At 39.6% G+C, this 22,775-nt stretch overlaps 1 protein-coding gene across 5 annotated transcripts in view; it reads right to left on the bottom strand.

Annotated features, from left to right (window-relative positions):
* mettl15 (methyltransferase 15, mitochondrial 12S rRNA N4-cytidine) overlaps positions 1-22,775 on the bottom strand; it is a 54,820-nt gene that overhangs the window by 10,810 nt on the left and 21,235 nt on the right. For all 5 annotated transcript variants that reach the window (XM_085155162.1, XM_085155153.1, XM_085155171.1 and 2 more), the window contains one exon: positions 13,128-13,264. In XM_085155162.1, coding sequence (XP_085011288.1) covers positions 13,128-13,264 — 137 coding nt within the window. The remainder of the gene's footprint in view (positions 1-13,127; positions 13,265-22,775) is intronic.

The raw sequence follows: 22,775 nt of genomic DNA, 5'->3' as shown, positions 1-22,775 counted from the left end.
TCCCGCACAGTGATTAATTTGTTGGAAAATCTATAGTAAAGGCTTTGTTGTTTTCCCCCATCACCTGCACAATCCCTTTTTTGTTCTGCCTCCTCAGTAGCACTCTACCCACCATCTCCAATTTCTACGTTTTTTTCATTATTTAAAGTTGCAGTGTAAATGATTTGGCAAGAGTTTCAAAACTCTTACAGTTAAGTTCAGTGGAGAACAGTGTGGCACTGTTTCAAAGCTATTTGCTAAATTTATCTGCAAAGGCAGCATATTAGGTGGCCATTTTCTCCATATGTTTCTCCATATCTTTGAGTAACTACATTACAAAGTTATTTATCCATCCATACATCTTTATTATTATTATTGTTACATATCATGTATGAGCAGTGACAAAGAAAGTAGTGGCTTAAAAATATTAATATAAGATCGCAACATTTACCCATGACAACTATATTTGAGCTCGAGGTCAACATAACAAAATAATTTAGGCACATTTTATGTGACTATGTGACATGATTATGTAAGTTGCTAATGAAATGCAATTATTTAATTGATCATCAGCAAGTGTGCACAGCTCTATAACACCAGACGTTTTGGTAGTTTGCAGGTCTGGAGCATTCAGGTGTGTGTCAACACTAGAGCAGGGCGATATGACCAAAAATATTTATCACGATATGCATTTGAAAATTTGCGATAACAATATAACTGACGATATAACTGATGATATAATTGACACTAGACAAAATACTTTACAACTCCACAACTTTATTAGTGCAAAAAAATATCAAAGTATTTTCACTTAAACAAGCAGCTGTTTTTTATCTGCATTAAAGTTATATAAAAATTTAACAGTGCAAATGCAAATTCCTTGCTGACAGTTTAACCAAAAGGCATTTCCAGTGGAAATTGGCCGACATATCTTCAGCATAACCATGTTTAATATCCACAAAACTTAAAAAGAGGTTATACACACACAATATACACACGGTAATATTATGTTGAAGCACAGTACGTATCACTCCGCAAGGCTCCTACCTATGATAGCCGTAATGCTCCGACAATCCATCGAGCGGTGCGGCGTCGTAGGTTAGCAAAGTCGTACTAAAATATTTGACAGATTTTCAAGCGCCGTGTACCACATAAAATTGCTTCAAGGTCAGTAAACCCAACCAGAATTCATACATAAGGCACACGGGATTGTAAGGGGCACTGTCGATTTTCAGAAAAATCAAAGGATTGATTTTAAGTGTGTCAAATTTTTCCAAAAAACACGGTAATAACGATGGCCCGCTAGCATGCTCTACCAAAAATTGTGCTTTGTTGTGTATCTGACGGACGAAAGCTAAACCAATTCCACACCACTGAAGTTGCAGCATTTTAACAAACCAATTCTGGTTCATCTGCTTCATTCATCGATCCGCTTTCGCCCTTCTCATTCTCCGTCGCCGCCTTGCTTTTTCCCCCATGTGCGTATGAAAACAAAGGCACTGCGGATGCGCGTTTTACCCATATTCTATCGCGATATTTCATTTTCTTATCGTTGCCCAACATTATACCGGTATTACCGTGAACGGTATGATATGACCCAGCCCTAGTCAACACAATGCCAAAATCTTGCCCAGAGTGGACATCCCAGCAAATTCACACCAAGGCCAGTCAGTGCAGTGTTCAGAGAAAGTGCAAAAATCCAACAGCTACATCTAAGACTACAAGCCTTAGTTAGTATGTTAAAGTTCATGTCAGTAGAATTTGAACAACACTGAATAAGTATGGCTAGTTTGCTAGGGCTGCTAGTTTTTACAAAACTTTGACCTGAACAAACCACAAGGCATCTGGAACAATATCCTCACAGATGAGGCATATCTAGACATAATGTACAGTGGCACATTTGCTGAAAACCAATCATGGCATATCAGCACCAACCACCATGCAGTCACTGAGTAGACCATGAAACCTTCTATACACCAAACTATATTCTAGACTCAAAATATGAGGACATTTGAGAGCTTAACAGCGTCAACGCGTTAGCACAGTTAGCTCGTTAATGCGTTAGTGCCGTGCAGGATTTGCACGGGCCGATCCGCGTTAACTCGCTAACGGTACTTGGGTGACTACACAATCAAGATTTCTGGTCTATCCCACCAGAGCATTTGAACAAATGTCATGCTAATTCACATTATGGTTACAGTAAGCCAATAAAAACAGTATACTTGCCTACATCTTTACTATAACAGTAGATGTGCCTGTCATCACACAGTTGAAATTATAGTGAACTTTAACTGTGTAATTCCATCAGTGCAACAACAAAGTTGACTCATATGTTTCCCGGGCTGGCTATTGATTGGCTCTTTAGCTTTCTCTGGGTTTTATTATGTTATAATGTTTTGCACAAAGTATTGAGAGCTGCTGAAAACTGTCTGATGTAAGTGCAGTTATATGTCTCTACCTCCTGCAGCTTCTGCATCCTTTCCAGGTGAGTGGCACTTCATCTTAAGTGACCCATTAACCTTTGTAACAGCTACCATGATTTCAGGTAGAATTCTCTGAACGATTGTCTTATTTTTGCCTTGCATTTTTTGAAAAAAAAAAAAAAGAAGAAGAAGAAGAAGAAATAAATACTGGACTGTTTAATAACTGCATGCCTGTTTGGAAAATTTTCACTTTATTAATTTCACTTTGCAGCTTATGTAACTGCATTAAATTCAGTTATACTGTGAAATAACTTGCATCATCTTGTGCAGCAGCAGTGCTTCCTCAAATCCCCGGGGGGGAAAAGGCATGAACTAGATTAGAAATGTTGCAACTATTACCTAAGATGCATTTAAAGCAAAGGTTTAACCTAAGTATGTATTCCCTGTCTCTCTCTATCTGTAAAGCAAAGTTGTAAAGAAGCAAAGCGTAAAGTAAAAGGATGACAGCAATGCTAACCTGAGCAGTGATGTGCAACAACGTTCTGCATGATTTGATTAATGAAGAATGTGATTAATGGTTTCATAGAAAATAAAATAAACATGAAGTATTTGTTTGGCCAGTAATTAACTCTGCCCACAAGAGTAAGCTCAGTTTTTAATTGTTTTCTGTCTTTTATTAGGTTAAACGACTTGGTTATCAAACATAATTTGGTTAGTTAACAAAAATGAGCTATGGCTATATCCTATTCCATTGTACGTGTGTCAAGACAGCAAACTCTAACTGGAAAACTATGCTTTCTTTAACCCAGTTCAATTTTCTGTGTGAGATTAAAAAAAAAAAACTACAAAGAAAACTTGACCTATTTAGTCTTGCTCCTTAAATTAGGGCAGAAAGCACAAAGGTTGCAAATTGACAATAGGTCAAAAAGAGTGACATTCTCTCCCCCGAATGCAAATTCTATAAACGTTGTGTTCTTGTTAGCCCAGCCCCTAACTTTTTTAGACCATTGCCCCTGCAACCAGGTCCAGGATAAGCAGCATGACATGGATGGATGGCTGGATTTTAAGGTGTAATTTTTTAAAACTCTGTGTTTTATAATCAGTATACGCTAGGCCTACTAGGAGTGGATCTTTTTCTTTTTTCAAAAGAAGTATTTCAATGCCAATGTTTCCTTTTAAGTTCAAGGTTTGTTTTCAATGCCAATTTTTAGTTTCTGCACCAAAATTAACCATCACTGTGCTGTTGTTCTTTAACATGTTTTTATAAGCCAATAAAGGATTTAAAAATATGCAAAACAGTTACATAAGATTTCTAAATTATTAACTTCTTTATGTGGCTTAGACACAGAGTTGGAGATATAAATGCCTTATGTAAGGTCTTATATTATTAAAGAGGACAAGTTTCAGTGGTGTATGTGCTGAGGTTCAAGTGGGCTCATAATTGCTTAAGAGATCTGAACTATTTATAGCTGTAGCGTCGTACAATATTGACATGCCTTTGTTTTTTGTTATTCTGGCATCTCAGTGGATCAACCTGAACCCATTATGCATCATTTTCAGTTCTATAGTAGTTTTGCATTATTGACAGTTCTAAAATTCTTTATTTATCTTATACATGGTTGTAGTTAATATCTTCTGGTAATTCATTGCCTGAAACAAGCAGTTTAAGCGCCTCTCCTTTTAATAAGGGAACCAGCCCTTTTACATTGGCTGCTGATCGTAAGCGAAAGGTTTGAAAAGTAAGTGGGTGGGGTTGCTTTGTTCACTGCTAAACGCCTTGTGAAGATACATCCACTCACCAGCCACCTTATAAGCCCCACCTGTTCCAACTCATCGTTTGGCGACTGTGGCTCAGGGGGTTGGGAAGCGCATCTGCAACCCAGGGCTCGCAAAATCGCTAGCCCGACGTCCCGGGGCTAGCGATTTTTCCAGTCATGCCCGTCGGGCTATTGTAGGAAGGAAAAATATATGTCTATGCTTTTGCATTCTTTCGGAAATGTAGCTGGGTAATTATGTCATTGGCATCGGTGAGCCACTGTCAATAGGTGACATATTGAAATCGCGTTTGAATTTGCGCTTGTTTTTTGCGCTTGTTTTTTGCTTTCACTTTGCAACCGCGCGAACTGTGTATAGAGAGCGACAGCACTGATTGGTGAGTGACGATAATTTGTGCACCAATTCCTCTGACATCGTCTTATCAATTGTTAGCTTACTATGCAAACATGACAAGTGAAATCTCCCGCAGCAAGCTTAAACATGTGAGAGGTTGATCGCGCAGAGAATCGCTGAGCGTTATGTGAGTGCGTGTGTAAAAGCAGCAGGATATATATTTTAGTTCTGCTGAGCCAAATAAGACAGGTCAGGGTGAAGAAGTAACAGCCAAAGAAAAGCTTACCACAAAACGGAAAAGTTATGACAAATCAGACTATGAGGCAAAAAGTGCAGCTTTATGGTTTCATGGACAAAAGAATTTCTGTGGCTGCAATATGACGAGCTAAATAATAACCAGGGGTACACATAAGTGGTCCGCAGGTGCGCATTCGCTGTCAAAATAAAAAACGCGCACAAGATAAGAAGTTGCAACGCGTGTTTGCGTACATAAGATTTTCCGGAGGAGGACAGACATTTGTTTAGAACTCTTAAAGATGTCGAAGAAGCAAGCTCCTTTAAGCAATTACTTTGGTGTTCCTCCACCTCCAAAGAAATGTCAGAAGGAGTCCGAACCACAAAAGAAGTGCGTATTCTCGGAAAAGTGGTTGCAGGAGGTGAGCTGGCTTCAAACAAATGATGAACGCACAGAGATTTGGTGCAGAATGTGCCGTGAAAATCCCATTCTAGCGGACAAAAACAGTGCCTTTAATATGGACGCAAACGCGCGTTGCAACTTCTTATCTGGTGCGCGTCTTTTATTTTGACAGCGAATGCGCACATGCAGACCACTTATGTGCACCCGTGTCTGCCGGGTGTGTTGTTGGTTTTCATCGATTTCTGAGTCGACAAGCGCCTTTGTTACTGGGACCAGTCATTTTAAGAAAGGCCCCCATTAGAACCCATGAGAAATGCAAGAAATGCATTATTGCTCAGTCTGCAATATCTTTCCCAGAACAAACACCAATTGCAAATAACATACTAAAAATAAACCTGAAAATCAGTTTAGAACAGCGTACTATGTTGCAAAGATAAATTTAGACAAAATTTAGCAGTCTTTGCAAACTTCAAAAAGCAAATGTCCTAGATCTTGGTTCCACTTGCCTCTTACCCGTGACTTCAATGGAAATTTCAAATTCAGGATCTGACACAGACTGATTCATGTTCTACACAGTTCTTACAAGTTCATAGAAATTTCTGTTCAATTAGAACCAAGTATTTGAGTTGATGATTGTAATTTTTATACAATGTTGTAATTTGTGTTTCAACAATTTTTTGATTAATGTTTTGTTTCCTTTACAATATTATACTTTAATGTATAATATTGTAAAGGAAACAAAACATCAATCAAAAAATTGCTCTCTTTTTTATTCGGGCTACTTAAATTTATTTTGGGCTACCAAAAACTGAAGAGTCCCTGCCCGAAGGGCTACCAGGGATTTTGAAATTTTCAATCCCCGGGCTCTCTGTCCTGATCGTTGTGTCCTTGGGCAAGACCGTTTACCCTACTGCCTACTGGTGTTGGCCAGAGGGGCCGATGGCGCGATATGGCAGCCTCGCTTCTGTCAGTCTGCCCCAGGGCAGCTGTGGCTACAACCGTAGCTTGCCTCCACCAGTGTGTGAATGCGAAAGTGAATGAATAGTGGCATTGTAAAGCGCTTTGGGTGCCTTGAAAAGCGCTATATAAATCCAGTCCATTGTTTATGTAAATATCTAGTCAGCAGTGTTAGGTAAGTTACTTTAAATTAGTAACTTAGTTACATTACTAGTTACTTCTATCAAAAGTAACTCAGTTGCTTCAAGTTACTCGTTACTTTCAAAGTAACTAGTTACTAGGGAAAGTAACTTTGGTTTTTCTCAGAATTCTCTTGTTAATGGTTGCTTCCGTAGCTGGATACCCAGCAAGAGTGCCAGTCTTCTAGCTTGCTTACTTGCCACAAGTGCACTGCGCCACCTACCAATAGAAAGAAAAAAATAATGTGCATATTTCCACGAGAGAAATCCCACGCCTGGACCGTTGTTGAGCGCCGCCATGATTCTAGCCTACGTCACAGCGTCAGGTGCGCTTTTTACATCCAACACAAAAACTGCAGTCGTGGTGCTTTCGATTGTACTCAGAACTTGGAAATTCTGCCTTCCGAATAGGAAGATGTATGTAACACCAGACTGCAGATGAGCTGCATACCGGGCTGGACTGGGACAAAAAAAATCAGCCGGGCATTTTGACTAGAGACCGGCCCACCATTATAGGAAAAATCATAAAGCCTTTGAATGAAAACAAATGCTGTTGTGACAGTGATGTACACCGTTTTGATGGTATATATGTATCAATCTATCAATCGTTTGTTGTAAGAGTCAGATAATTTTTAAAAGCTAGATATTTTAAATGAGAATAAGAAAGAAAAGTATTTCCTTGTGCCCCCCTCTCCCTGTTAATGCCCTACCTGGCCCCCCTGGCAAAACTTTGCTAGATCCGCCCCTGCACAGTTACCAGCTGTCAGCTACGTAGAAAAAGGATCCTGGTGTTATTTGTCTCTCAGAAACAGTTAATAACTTCCCTTCAACTCATTCATGTTACCTGAAAGATAAACCTGTTTATCCATCACCTGTTCAGCTCTCATGATTCAGTAAGGACATCTCCTGGTTTCATCTTCATGTTTCCCTCTTACCAGATAACCAAACCGACATCATGACCAGCAGCTTTTACGGCTGTGGCTATAGCAAACATCAGCTGATACTAGAAATGAATATTAAATAAATTCTAACAACAGCTGATCAAGCTTAAACGTGCTGCTGTTGTTTAGCGCGACATCGGCTGGTTTCCTCTTTCTGGCGCAAAGTGGGCGATAAATAAACAAGAGAGAAAAGCCGATCAGCTGATCATTGATCAGTTTCATGATTGAAGTAGAACTTTGTGTCTTTTTCCATTCTAGCTGAAGTACGGGACAAACTGTGTTCCTTTTCACCTCAATACGAAATGCGTAATATTTTCTCTGAATACGAGACAATTCTGTTTTTTACGGGACGGTTGGCAACTCTACTAACTAACCTTATGAACAAAATAAAGTTCAACATCAACATCATAGCACCCATCCAGCTGTATAGAAACTCCATCATGCTAGCTAGTACGCAGTACGGAAAAAGTCTGCATAACGAAAATAAACTCCATCTAAACTTGGTTTATGTCTGACCCAGATAGACTGCATGTCATAACTTCTTACCTGAAGTTCAGTTCACACTCGGACCAGCGGCCGCCTCGGGTCTCTCCTCCTCCTGCCTCCCCTTTCCCTCATCCACCTGCTGGCCTCCACCACTTGCTAATGTTACTGAATCTGTGGAAGCTCCGCAATAGCCACCACACAAAGTAACGAGTAACAACCCCTATCTAAATCCCACTAACGCGTTCCTGATTTTGGCATAATAACTAGTTACCGTGCTCGTTACCACAATAATAACGTAGTTACTGTAACGCGTTACTTAATAACGCGTTACTTAATAACGTGTTAGTCCCAACACTGCTAGTCAGTCAATCACATGTCAGCAATGTGAAGCATTTAGGCATGTAGCCATGGTCAAGTTGATTTGCTGAAGTTGCTGAGAATCAGAATGAAGAAGAAAGGTGACTGAAGTGACTCTGAACATGGCATGGTTGCAAAACAGAGCTTGACAACAGATAACATATAAACAGATAGTTCATGCCAGATGGCTGGTCTGAGTATTTTAGAAACTGCTGATCTACTGGAATGTTTTTTGCACATTCTACCACACAGACATCTCTAGAGTTCACACAAAGTAGTCTGAAAAAAGGAAGGCAGCAGTAACTCAAATAACCACTTGTTACAGCCAAGGTATCCAGAAAAGCATCTCTGAATGTGCAAGACTGTGAACTTTGAGGCGGATGGGCTACAGCAGCAGAAGACCGTACTAAGGCTCACTCCAGTCAGTCTAAGCTTTCTGTTCTTAGCTAAGAGTCACTAAGACTCAGCAAAATTTGACAAGAGAAGATTGGAAAATTATTGCATAAACAACATAAAAGCATGGCTCCATCCTCGCTTGTGACAATGGCCGAGGCTGGTGCTGGTTATGTAATGGTGTGGAGGATATTTTCTTGGCACATTTTGAGCCAACTAAGCATTGTTTCAACGCCTACCTGAGTATTGTTGCTGACCATGTCCATCTCTTTAGAATCATCCTGCATTAACCAGGACAATGCGTCACTTCCCAAAGCTCAAATCAACTCAAACTAGTAACCAAAATCTAAATGTTGGCCAAAAAATAGTGGCTGGTGAGTGTATTTCACCTCCGGTCATACAGTAATAATATAACAAATCAACTTTAATTAGAGTACAAACAAAACATGAATTGTCACTTGGGGGGGGGGGGCACTAGAGATGAACGAAGTTTGGCTTGTGCGCTATTCCCCTCCAGTAGCTCAGCTTTTTTCCTTATCTATCTCATTCTAATGACCACAATATGAACCACATGGGGTTTTTTGTTGAAGCTGAAGCCTCATCTCCTATATTTTATCCTGCCAGGTCGCACTGCCCTGAGTGAATTTGCATCTGATTGTGCCTTTTCATTTCACCTTGTATGCATTCACACCATCTCCACGTCTTCCTTGTGTTCTGCCTGAACACAAATGGGTCTAGATTAAATCCCCTTTACGATCTTTTCATGTTGTGTTTGACAAATATGCACATTTCAGTGAAGAAAACACAAAAGTCATGCTGTGGTGAAGCTGAATTTGAATTTAATTCAAATTTAATTTGAATTTACTTTTAGTTATCCACTTACTACTTTTATAAGCTCTAAAATGTTAGAGGTGATATTATAAGCACCTTATGAGTGAGTCATTTCCTTTAATTGAAAAAAATAGGTATCCTTTTCTAATATTATATTTAAGTTCTTTCATAAAATACTTTCTCAAAACAGCTTTATACTGTATCCATCAAACTGTCAAAATAGGTGGCAATGATATTTTTCTTTCTGCCTTTTCTGAGGTCAGTACTGAATCTTTTTTTTTTTTCAGAAATCATTCCTTCACTAAATATTTAAGGCTACCATCGGTGAGGACATCAGCAGCCTTCACAGTAGCCTCAGTCTGAGCGCATGCTCATTCAGCATCATGCTGCTTCTTCACAAATCAAGCCTGAAATATTCCCTTGTGCTGACCTGCTCAGTTCCTTTACCTGCGTCACTGAAGCCTAAGACAAGATGGTGATTGATTGCTTTCAGCAGGGGACCGGTGATGGAAATATCTACAGTCCAGTGGAGGAAAAAAACAGAAGAGGGATACAAACACAGAGAGGCTAGCCTTTAGAAATGACTCTTTTATTTTTAACTAAATTACCCCAGATGACCCAGAGATGGATATAAAAGACTTCTCTCTGACTTATTTATGTACTGTTAAAGCCACGGGAAAATTATGAAGTTTGTCCTGCCCCCCTGCTTCCCCACTTTAATTTCATCATCTTTACTTCCTGGCTGACAAGCTCATTTCTCCATAGTTAGGAAATGTGAACACGACATGAGTTTCTAAACATGGAAATCAGCACTTCCCTCCATGTCGTCTATGATGTACGACTGATTGATTGATTGAGGTTATCGCTCGGCTACAAAGAACTCAGAGAACTGCCGACGTGTTGGCTATACTGAGCAATGCAAACACTATTACACTTAGCTGGGAAGAGCAAAACAAGAGATGACATGCAAGAATGAAGAGAGAAATTAAAAAAGATTTTTTGCAGCCAATTAACAGCCATTATTATTATTATCATTATTATTATTAGCAGTGATACCAAACATCTTTTTTGGCAGTGGTTTGCTGATGGAGGTAAAAGTAGGTCTCTGTGGCAGTCACTCCTTGTATATCATAATCTAACTAACATTTCTTATTATGAGTAGCCTGGGAGCATTTACATCATTTGCATTTTGGAAACAGTTGACCTAACCGACAGCTTGGGTAGCTTAGAAGGACGTAAATTCAAGTTTGTGCATTTTATGAATTGTGAAGTGTTTTGGTGCACTAGTCCTTGTTCTGTTTTAATGCAGGACTATTCTCCCAGTAAGCTTTGGTTGACTTCACCCATGAAAAAAAGCAACAAAAATGGCAAAATGCCTAGATGAAATCAATGTAGGTCTCCAAGGTGTTGCTAATTTTTTGAGTAGTAAAATAAACCAAACAAAAGTCAGCCTGTTTTATATTGGTTAAAAATTACACCTACGTGATGCTGTTGTGGGGAATGGTCCATGGCGCCGCTGCGGGGAGGCTGACAAAACAGAGCGGCATCAGCAATTACGCCTCACCTGCATTTAAGAGGAATGAACTGGGTTCTATTGTTGTGTACCTGTGGCTGGCAGCTGCAAAGCTTCAGCTGGGTGTTAATCTCGAACTTTCTACTTTATCCCCAAAATGACCGTTAATATTTAAACTCAAACACCGAGCTGACAGCACAACTAAAGCGGCCTCTGCCAAATACAAAATGCTGTGTCTGTTTTTTGGACACTTTTTGTAGTTTTAACGACCAAAAGTAATACTGCCAATCTGTTACAACACTAACGAACAAAAATATCCTGTCTGTGTGTGGGTTTGTTTGTTCATATTCATTAATCCTATTTGAGGGAAAATGTTTCATGAACTGTCATTTTTTTTAACTTAAAGTCATATCAACCAGCCTTAGCTGTAGCTGAAAACATCTGCACCAACCAGTACTGTTGTAACTATTGTTAAAAATGGATGCCTCTTAAATGATTGTTTTTAATTTTCCCCTCATTGCATTGAAAATTGTAAGTATTGAGTATTTTCCAGGGTATCTCTACTGTTTGAAATTCTAGTATTGTAAAAATCCTAAAGGAAAGTGCCAAATAATTCATCAACATGTTATTATAGGCTCACCTTTAATTGCAGATCTGACAAATCTCCAATGTAAAACCTTTAAATATAATTTAATTTCATGCAGTGGTCTTCAAACAAACAACAAGAGTAAGAAAGAGTGGAATAAGAGTGGAAAGGAAAAAATAAAAGAAGGATCGACTGAATAACAAACGCAGAAAAGAGCTACAGCCTTAGAGGAGGGAAACTGTTCTTATGAAAACATTTTAAATAAGCCAAATAAAGACAGAGAGCCAATATGTGCAGGTAAACTCTAAGAAAATGGGCTTCATGTGTCAAAGCATTCAGAGCCTTCTACCCATGATGTGACAGGCAACACGGCACTCGGTGTAAATCAGCAAAGAGCACAGAGCATGCAAACAGTTCAGATCTCACTTCATATCAGTCAGTTTCACCATATATGTACATGTAAATCCAATGTTTGACTTTTCAATGACGTGCTGTGCCTTTTCAGATTTATAACATGTACTGTGGGCACAACTACTGCAGAGCTTCGAGTGGAGGGAAGTCATAGCAACAAGAAGAATGATGCAGAGAATAGCAAGGCTCAACATGCAGGAGACAAATCCCATTAAGTACACGGGTGAATATTATTCAGGGAAAAGAGATTTACCTTCATGAGCTGATGCTTTTGAAATGTTTGGACTTGAAATTATTCTCTTTGTGCTGTAAAACTGGGTTCAGACTGACACCGAAACTCAACAGTTTGCACTGAGGTTAGACTTTCCTCAAGAAACGGGAGTGCAGAGGAGAGAGAAAATCCTCTAACCCTGTTGTGTGGATGCACTGCGTGGGCTGCCAGGGTCTTTTACTCAGGCATCCAATAATATTGGTTAATTGCTAGATTTCTCTAGCCTCTCTCAACTTGCATCACGAGTAGGCGTGGAAGAGTTTACAGCAGGGGTATATTGCTGCTGACAGAATACAGTGTTCTCATTCACTCTCTCTCTCTCTCTCTTAATTGTCATTCCCCGCTCACAGGCACATTTCTCTGGCAGATTCCCTTGAGAGAGGTTTCCCCAGAATCTACGTAAAAGGATTCCTTCCCACGCCATGGTCTTAGGAACATCTTATTTTCATCCACCCGCGCTTTGCTCATGCACACACACACACACTCCCTCTCACCCTGGCATTGTGTCCTTGTGTCTCCCTGCTCTCTCTTATATTTTCATTTTCTCTCTCTCTCTCTTGTTTTTTTTGCCTCTCTCTCTCTCTCTCTCTCTCTCTCCATTTTTAACCCCCACACCCCCCACCAGTAACTTATAGATCCTCTGTGGGAGGTAGCATCTCCCTCACACAGCAGGCGTGGGCCCTTACTCTGACAAATTACATGCTGGGCCCACCAGCTTTGCGTGGGGGAAGAAAAGCTTTAAGTTAAGAAGGAAGAATGGCTCTGATTGGACAGTGGAACTCAGGGGCTGTATCTTGGCAAGCAGTATTTGATCGGGCTCAGGGAAGAAGTGAGAAAGTACAGGGAGAGCTGCAACACCGTATATCAAACCCACAGTATCCTTTAAGAAATGACCACAAACCACACACTGCTTAAAACTGTCAAGCTGTCAGCTATAACAACAAAAACTGATGGCCAAACATTAGCCATGATAAGGTATAAACATTTTTCTCAACAGTGTGTAGCTTGAAGCTTCAACTTTGGTCTAGTTGATCTTTCTCAATAAATCACTTACAAGTGTTCCTTGGCTAACTGCTGGGCCAGAGAAATTGCTGTGGGATCTCGATCTAAGGCCAGGACCGTGACTTCGGGAACTGTGCTCAGAATTGCTTTGGTATGACCACCACCTCCAAATGTCATGTCCAGCACCACCTACATGTGAGAAAGCACAAGAACAGTTCTCACAACATGACTCCATATACGTGAATCATCACAATGTTAGTTCATCATTTAAGTGTTTAACTCACGGTGGTGCACTGACATGTGTCATGCATAGGCACCCACATTTTCACACATTGTCACCTTCCATTTTAGTCTGTGACACCATCTGGATCTGTATGGTAAAAATTTCTGATTGGGGGAACTCCCTAGCCTCTTTATCAAGTTTAAAGTCTATACCTCAAGAACTATGGTACCAACAACAATAGGTGAAAGAGTGTGTGTTTATCCACATAACTTTTGAAGCACTTACCTGATTTTTAAAAATGAGGTCCAGGTTTTATATCATCAAACACATTTTAATACTACACAAAGATTACCATGGTAAATACAAAATGCAGTTTTTTACATGATGATTTCATTAATTAATGGAAAAAAAGTTAACCCAACCCACCTGGCTCTGTGTGAAAAAAGTAATTGTCCCCAAAACTTAATAATGGGTTGTGCTAACCTCAGAGGCAAGAACTGCAATCAAGGAGTTGTTCATAATGTGCAATGAGTCATTGAGTTTGGCCCCATTATCCTTGCAGAATTGTTTGAATTCTGGGTAGGGGGAGGGTTTTTGATTAGGAATGGGCTGTTTAAATCATGTCAAAACATCACAACTTGATATAACCCAAGTGTGCTTGAGTTCAGGAAACAAACTGATAGCTGGACATTCAGGATTTTCTGGTAGAAAGCAAAATTCATGGTTCCATTAATTACAATAAATCGTCCAGGTCCTGAAGCAGTAAAGCAGTCCCAGACCACACTACCATGTTTGACTGTTCAGGTTTTGCCTCATTGTTCCCAAGAGTATTTTCCCAAAAGTTTTGGCGATTAACATTTGGTCAGAAGTGGATTTCTACTTGAAATGGTCTCATTGATGCCATTTTTACCCAGTCTCTTTCTTATTGCAGTATTATGAACACTACCTTAACTGAGGCCTCCAGTTTTTGTTGTTCTGGGCTCTTTTATGACCTCCTGAGTCATTGATGCACTCTTGGAGTAATTTGGTAGGCTCCTGGGAAAGTTCACCAGTCAAGTTTTCTCCATTTGTGTATAAGAGCTCTCACTGTGGTTCACTGGAGTTCCGAACCCTTAGGAATGACTTCGTAACTCTTTCCAGACTGATAGATGTCAGTGACTTTGGTCCTTTTTTAACATATTTTACCCTTCTTCACTTTGTCAGACAGGTTCTATTTAAGTGATTTCTTGATCCAACAGGTCTGGCAGTAAGCAGGCATGGGTGTGGCAAGAGAAATTGAACTCCACTTTACAAAAATGTGATTAGTCACAGTTAATTCATAACTACAGGGGTCAATTACGTTTCACATAGGACTAGTTTGGATAATCGTTTCACCTTAATAAATGAAATTATCATTTAAAAAGACTTAACAAAAAAAAAAAAAAAAAAAAAAACAGGAAGGGGGAAAATACCTTTTAACAGCACTGTATGAATGCGTTATAGCTCATTTGAATTTTTTACATTCAGTTCGGGGCAATCAAATTTAGCAATAAAGACGTTAAAAAGGAAGTGATTTCATGATCAATATAACACACTGAGGGTTGTTGTAATTAATAAAAAGTATTTTTCCCCCATCATGGAATAACAACATTAAAGCTAAAATTTACATAAGCCGTAAGTTCAAGGTAAACATGCTCAATATATACATATAAAACTAACATTTATCCAAGGTATCCTGTACCTGGACTTGTTTCAAAGTAAGGTTGGGCGATATGTAAAAGTTTTCCAACCGACAATTGTCAGTCCAATAAATGACGATAAAGGCAATATACATGTGCAGGCACAGACTTTTTGATGGGTGGAGCAATGTAATCATGCGTGGATTTGCGCATTTAGAATTTATACATTTTGTTTGGAGGGAATATTTTACCTTCTTTTCTTGTTTGTTTCAGTATTAATATAACTACTTTTTGGATTCTTCATTTATTTATTTATTTATTTAAGAAGGCAGTTGCTGTTTGTTTCCCTCCCCACCATTGTGTGGTTTTTTTTTTAATTTAAAAAAAATGTTTTTTGTTTTTTTCTGAACATAGGCGACTGCCTTTCTTTCTTTCTGTTATGAATTTGAGTAAATGAATCGCTGCATTTGGGCGCACTCTGAGGAGGGTGCATTTGTTTGCAGATGGAAGAGGGTGCCATTAAACAGCCCTATTATTTTTTCTGCTTCTCTTAGCTTCAACCAACATTATTAGCAAACGTACTCATGGGCAAATAAATAAATCGCTCTTCAAAAAACAATCGGTGAAAGGCTCAGCCTATCGTAGATAGTCGATATATTCGTCCAGTCGCCTAACCCTTATTTTAAAGCCACAATTATAAAGGCCTATAAGTACCAAAGTACCTCCTGATCATAATGAAATAAATGTAATTTCAAAATATCTTAAGCTAAAGGGCAAAAGCTGGCCAAAAACCGAGACAGAGAACCCTGGACTGTCCAATATTTTACCATATCTTAACCTTAATGTCGGCAAATATCTCTCCAAACTATGTCTGAAAAATGTAGCTTATTGAACAGTTCGTCATGTATACATTACAAATAAACAATACAATATTTTTCCCCAAACCTTATTCTGCAACTTTCTTGGCTGTGACAGGGAACCCACACTCAGTGCACCAACAAGCCTGGGAGCACAACCTAGCCAGTCAGCAGGCAAAATTTTTCTTTAGCACAGTCTTTAGCCTGTGGCAATAACGCTGTGTAAACTGTGACTGATTGACGATTTCTGGTAAACTTAGTGGAGCTTTTATTAGAAGTTTAATCATTATGAACGTGGTGGTTAGCACTGTCACCTCACATTAAGAAACTCCTGGTTTGAATCAAGGCTGGGACCTTTCTGTGTGAAGTCTGCCTGATCTCACTCCGTCTGCGTGTGTTCACTCTGGGAGCTTGATGTAAATGTGAGCGTGGATGGTTGTCTGTCCTGTGCCAGACTGGTGACCAGTCCAGGGTATACCCCGCCTCTCACACCATGGCAGCTGACCCAGAAATGGATGGATGGATGGATGGATGCTAATCCAGAAATTCCAGATGAAGATCTGGACTGCATAACGCATACATTTTACCAACCCCAACCTTCCGGTTACAGAAGCGTATCTGTAACCGGAAGGTCGCCGGTTCGATCCCCGTGCTCTCTGTCCTGGTCATTGTGTCCTTGGGCAAGACACTTTACCCTACCGCCTACTGTTGTTGGCCAGAGGGGCCGATGGCGCGATATGGCAGCCTCGCCTCTGTCAGTCTTCCCCAGGGCAGCTGTGGCTACAACTGTAGCTTGCCTCCACCAGTGTGTGAATGTGAGAGTGAATGAATAGTGGCATTGTAAAGCGCTTTGGGTGCCTTGAAAAGCGCTATATAAATCCAATCCATTATTATTATTATTATTATTATTTTATATGAATATAGAATTATAATATATATGTTAATAAATAAATATAAATGTTACTTAAGTCATATAAGGTGTCTGTTTCACTGAAACCAATAGCTATTCTTTTGCTTTTAGTCCCAAATTCACACAGAATTATCACCTGACTTTGAAGTTTCGATCAGTTTTACAGAGGGCTTTAGCATCTTTATTCCACTGTTTTGCTTTGACGGCTCAAAACTTCGCTGAACTTTAGTTCACTCCCCCTGCAGGAAATCAGAGTAATTTTAAACAGCAGGAGGCAGCTGTTTTAAGCAACAAAGCTCTGATAAACTGGATGTGACGATGTGCTAATGCAAATGTATTCATATTAGCCTTTGAGCCTAAATTATACTGTAAGAACTTTTTTGAGAAGCTCTAACACATTTGACTTGATACTTGCAGTTATGGAAATGCCTGAAAACAAATATAAACACTTCACCAAATCCCGTAATTCAAGGTAACTGAACCAAAATTAATGGAAGTGCTGTTATTATGTTAATGCACATGACCTTAATCCTCACACAACAGACTCTTTCATCATACAACCGCCTTGATGAAGAGAACACTCCCAAGTCGCTCCCATAGGAATCTTTCTTATCTCTACCAACCTTCTTATCAATCCAATTCAAGAGATTACCTGATTAAATAAAGACCATATATGTACTGTTTATCAGTGGTGAAGCAAACTTGACATGCATCATCATTTCAGAAGCTATAGACACATTCAGCCTGCAGTTTCCAGTTAAAAGGGTTACTCACTGTTTTGTCTGTCCTAAAGAGATCTTAACCTCAGCCTTTTTTTTTAAACTTATAAACTTATTTGCTTTCTTTTCCCTTGATATTGCAGTGTTCTGCTGATAGACAATAATTGTGTCATACACACGCACACTAGTGCTCAGCATGCATGTACAAGACACCATCAGACAGGCCCTAATGGATCGCGTCTCATCATCAATTTAGTTGTGAAGTCATGGCCTTAACAGTCAGCTCAATCGCTGTTAGTGCGCTCTTTGTTTCAAGTGCAGCAGGGAAGCACTATAGTAATAAGGCTGCAGGAATCCCTGTAAACCAGAAGAGTCAAACTCAGTTCATGGGCTGCACGCAGGCCGATTCGATCTCCACCACTCCTTTACAGTATGAGCTGTTTTAACAAAATTAGGTGCAGTTTCAACATTATGTGCTATAATGCATCAGCAGGACACAGTCGTTTAACCACCTTTCTTTGGCGTGGTATGAAAACCTTCTTTGTCAGTAAGAAGACTGTAAAAGTGAGGATGATTCAGACCTCTGACTCGGATTAAATTAACAGTTCAGACAACCAATCTCATGATGTGATCCATTCTTAACAACTTATACCCTCCTTTCTGCAATTTTCACACTTTTCAGAGCCAGCCTGGGGACCAGATTGGACCTTTTGGCAGGCCAGAACTGCTGTGAAGTCACCATACACTACCTGCAAACTGTTTTGTCGATGAACAGTGTCTTTCAGTTCTTGATGTAAAAAAAGACCAAGTCAGAAAGATGAGAAAGTGAAAAAACTATTGCCTTGATTTCATTGTGATGTTTCTCAGTTTTTTAGCACACAAGTTTCTGTTTGCTCCATAAACCAACTCTTATTCTATTTTACTTTTTTTAAAGCACTGTAAGAGAAGACAAACAAAGGGAAATTGTGTTTGAATGTTTGTTAAAAATATTAATCATCGACTTAATAATAATCTCATATGTGGATGTCAGTGTTTTTTTTAATTTTATTAATCAAGTATTGAGAGCGGGGCAGTCAGGAAATGTTTTACGCAGGATATATGTAACGCTTATCGACCATTCTGCGGGGTCTTTGCTGTTACCAGCTGTATCAACTAAATAAGACATGCAAAAAAAAGAAAAGTTTTCCTATCCAGACATTTTTCCTTATATATTCTTGACTGAGCCTGCTACAAAAATAAGAAAAAAAGAAATCACAGCCTGTTCAATCAGTGTCTGAATGGTCTGAGACTGTCTGAATAATTCGCTAGATTATCTTTTACTTTTCATCTTCTACATGTCTGCTCCGTGATTTATTAGAATGTCAGCAAATGGTCGGGAACAGATGTAAAAGGACACAAAAGGAAATGCCAGCTATTTCCCACAAAAACATTAAACATGTCGATCGATAGTGACGTTGAAGGTGGGGTGTGTGCGTGCATGTGTGAGGGAAGAAGTGATCAATGGCGGTTCCCTCTCCGCACAGCAGCAGATGGGGAGGGGGTGTGGGCTAGTGGGATGAGTCACACGCATAATGAACTTGCCTGTTGTGCTATTCAATACAAAAAAGGAAAACGAAAGCAGAAACACAAACAGCAAAAGTAGGCTGGCTTTTATCAAACAGTCGACACAAGCAAACGGGAGACAAACTGGTCCTCTGCTGGAGGGTGAGGCACTTGTCACAACAATCTTTTGTCACATGTTGAGGGAGCTGTGGCCAAAAGAACAAAGGTAACGCTGATCTATTTCACCAGTTCAAATGACAGACAGCTGATGCTCAATATTCTTAGAGGCGGTTAGCTGAAAATGCAAATGCTGAGTATTAGTTCTTGTTTGTATAACTACTGCACCAAGCACAAACACTATCCATCTTTATGAGGTTCAGCAAAAGTTTCGCCTCCTTCACACACACGCACAAACACACGCATGCACAAACCAAATAAAGTAACCTAAAAATTGTCCAAAGGAAAAAAAGGAAGCCTTATCTTTACAAGGTCATTTACAAGGTAAACTAAAAATCTGGTTCCTATGCTGGAGGAATAACAAGCTTTTTCAAACGACCTGAATGCTGCTGTAAAAAAGAAAGAAGGGAAAAAAAACCTTCTCCCTCCATTTAAAAAAAAAGAAAAGCAAACCTGCTACTTCTGCCACCAGATGGACACAAGAACTTCTTGAAAAGATTTGGTGATAATAGGTTTGGCGTTTGAAATGATGATTAACACCAAACTTAGGGATGACTCATTCACAATATTTTATACCGAGGGGTTTTCAGCAAGGCTTTCACCTAGGCCATGCCTTTTGCAAAGAATGCGGCAGACTGGAATCAAACCAGAACAAGACACAGGTGATTCTCGGTAATGCAATGCAAAGAATGATCTTTAAAACAAAATTACTTACTCCAAGTCTGCGTTTCGTACTTCGTCTGGAGTGTGCAATATCTGCCTTTCCCAGCAGAGGGAACAGGAGAGTTAGGAGTGGCCGAGTGGTGCAGTCCAACAGTGAAGCAGCAAGGTGCTATAATGCAGGACACCTCAGCAGTCATCCCCCAGCATTTTTAATGAGCACTTTTTTTCTCAAAGTAAAATGACAAATGCTTCATCAGTTCATATGTCAAGTCAAAGAGAGATATTTTTACATACATACATACATTACATACATTACATATTTTACATACTAAAAAATAAAGCTTTTGCATCAAGCAAACAAAAAACAGCTCGTGCACCAGTATATGACATCCTGGCCATATGGAAAAAATGGGCCTCATCTGAAGCTTTCTTATGGCTGAATTCATTAGGAAAAGACAAACAGGAACCTGAGAGAAGCCTGAGTACTCACCTAAATCCTACTTGTGACTCCCCAGCCCAGGTCAGTTACAGTGGGGGTTCTAAAATGTCATTGAGGGGAGTTTTTTCAGATCTTGTTACACTAACACACAGACCATTAGGGAGACAGATACACAGGTACAGGATCGCTTTTCTTGTCGCGTCCGTTGCCATGGCAAGAGTGGAGGTAACCGGTTTGCATTTCTTTCTCTGTCACACAAAGTTCATGGCAAGACACAAGTGTGCCCAGTTTTAGCAGGATGAGAGCACAGAATGATTCATGTGGAAACCCTGATATAATCAGTGGTAATAATGCGGGATTTAGTGGCTGTAGAGAATAGTCCGATGGCTACACATCTGGCCAATGTGCACTTGAGTGGACATAAAATCTCACTGCTATCTTCAAACTGTATCTTACACTCAAAACTCCGCAGCACAGCCTCAAACTGTCTGTTTCATTACTGCTTCCATACACGTTTTGACTTTAACTTCACCAGGTAGGAGGCAAATGTGTCCAACACAGATGGCCAGTGAAAGCAGACATGAGATTATGTTGATGGTGATCACTCATGTCTGACACACATACATGACTCACCTACCTAAACTTAAAGTGGACTTAACATATGACAAGTGGACTGAGAGTGAGTTAAAAAATATATATATATTTTTTTCAAAAGTGTGGGTGAATGAGTGAGCGAGTGAGAATGAACAAGTGATAGGGAAGCACAAAACTGTTGACAAAACTCTTTGCCAGAAGGCTCCTGCCTCTGCGTATGTTGAACTAATCTCTCTTTTGTTAAAGGAATGCTGCAAAGTTACAACAAATACTTTCATTCCTCATCTATTCAGCACCGTTTGCCCTCTTTTGGCACAAGTTTAAATAAATGTGCTCGAGGAGGTATTTAAGCTAGTTAAGACAAGACACGTCTATGCACGCAAAAACAGCAGTAGTTCATCTGCCAACAATAACACCCGTCTCAAGTTTGTAGGTCATTTATAGCCTGAGAATGAGCAAATCATGTTAGAGGCACTTAGAAGACATCAAGAAGGCCAGACTTTTTCAGAAGTGCCTATGCAAGGTTAAGTATCCTTTTCAGAAACGCAAATTAATGATGGGAATTTTGTAAAGAAAGGAGAGAAAAAAAGTGGCACAGCACGGGGCAAACTTTGTCAAAACTCAGGCAAGGAAATTAACTCATGACGCTATTCCAGTGGCATGAGGTTTGGGTTTTGCTCTTACTTTTAAAGGATTAAAAGCTAAAATATAAACTATTACAGTTCTGTTTGCTGCATACCCTTGCTTACATCTAGCATCTAAAAATGTGAGAGAAATTGGATCCTTAATGGATGACCTTTATGCACAGCTGTTCAAACCTGGTCTGGTCTAATCTATTGGCCAAACCCTCGGTCTTCCTGTGGTCCACTTCTGCCCAAAGTTAAACGTCAAAATGAATAAACAGATTATCTCCATTAAATCTTGCTGATAGTCCTGAAACAATGAATTCTACTTATCTAAATGTCATCATTTGTAAATGTCTAGATAGTATACAAATAATAGAAAATGACTAACAAGGTGAAGAGCATTTACATTTAAGAGACATTTAAGAGACATATCTTATTGTGACCATTATGACTATTCTAGATTCCAAAATGACTACATGGTGTGTTTTTAAATACACTCATTTGCTATTTAATTAGATACACCTCTATCTAGGAGAATGGTCAGCCTGCTTTGAGCTGATAGAAAGGCAACAGTAAAGAACTCCTCATTACAAACTAGGTATGCAGAAGAACATCTCTGAGTACACAAACATCAAACCCATGGCTACAACAGCAGAAGACCACATCAGATCCTGCAAGCTAACAACAGAAAATCGATGCTACTGATTTGTCCTGGCTCATCAAAACTGGACAATAGAAGATTGGAAAAAACATTACCTGATCTGATGAGTCAATTTCTGCAGCCAGATTAAGATGGTAGAATTTAGTGTAAACAACATGACAAGGAAGGTCATTAATATATCCACCTTTGTATCAGTGATTCAGGCTGGTGGTGTAATGGTGTGGGACATATTTTCATGGCACACTTTGGTCCTGTTAATACCGACTGAACATAAAAAATACATCACAGTCCAACTGAGTATGACTATGTCCATTCCATTTGGACCATAGTGTCTGATTGTTGCTTCTAGCAGGATAGCGCAAAGCTCAAATCATCTCAAGCTGGTTTCCTGTACTCAAATGGCCTCCACAGACACTAGATCCAAGTCCAACAGAGCACCTGTGGGATGTGGTTGAGCAGGAGATTTGCATCAAATCTGTAGCAACTGTGTGATGCTGTCATGTCAATGTGAAAAAATCTCTGAGGAAAGTTTCCCTGTTCAATCTATGCACAAAGAATTAAGGCAGTTCTACAAGAAAAAGAGGGCACAACCCAGTACTAGTACAGTGTACTTATTGACGTGGTTGGTGAG

The sequence above is a fragment of the Neolamprologus multifasciatus genome, chromosome 1, assembly GCF_963576455.1.
Source record: "Neolamprologus multifasciatus chromosome 1, fNeoMul1.2, whole genome shotgun sequence".
Classification (NCBI taxonomy): Eukaryota; Metazoa; Chordata; class Actinopteri; order Cichliformes; family Cichlidae; genus Neolamprologus; species Neolamprologus multifasciatus.
This window is presented reverse-complemented; position numbering and strand designations above follow the sequence as displayed.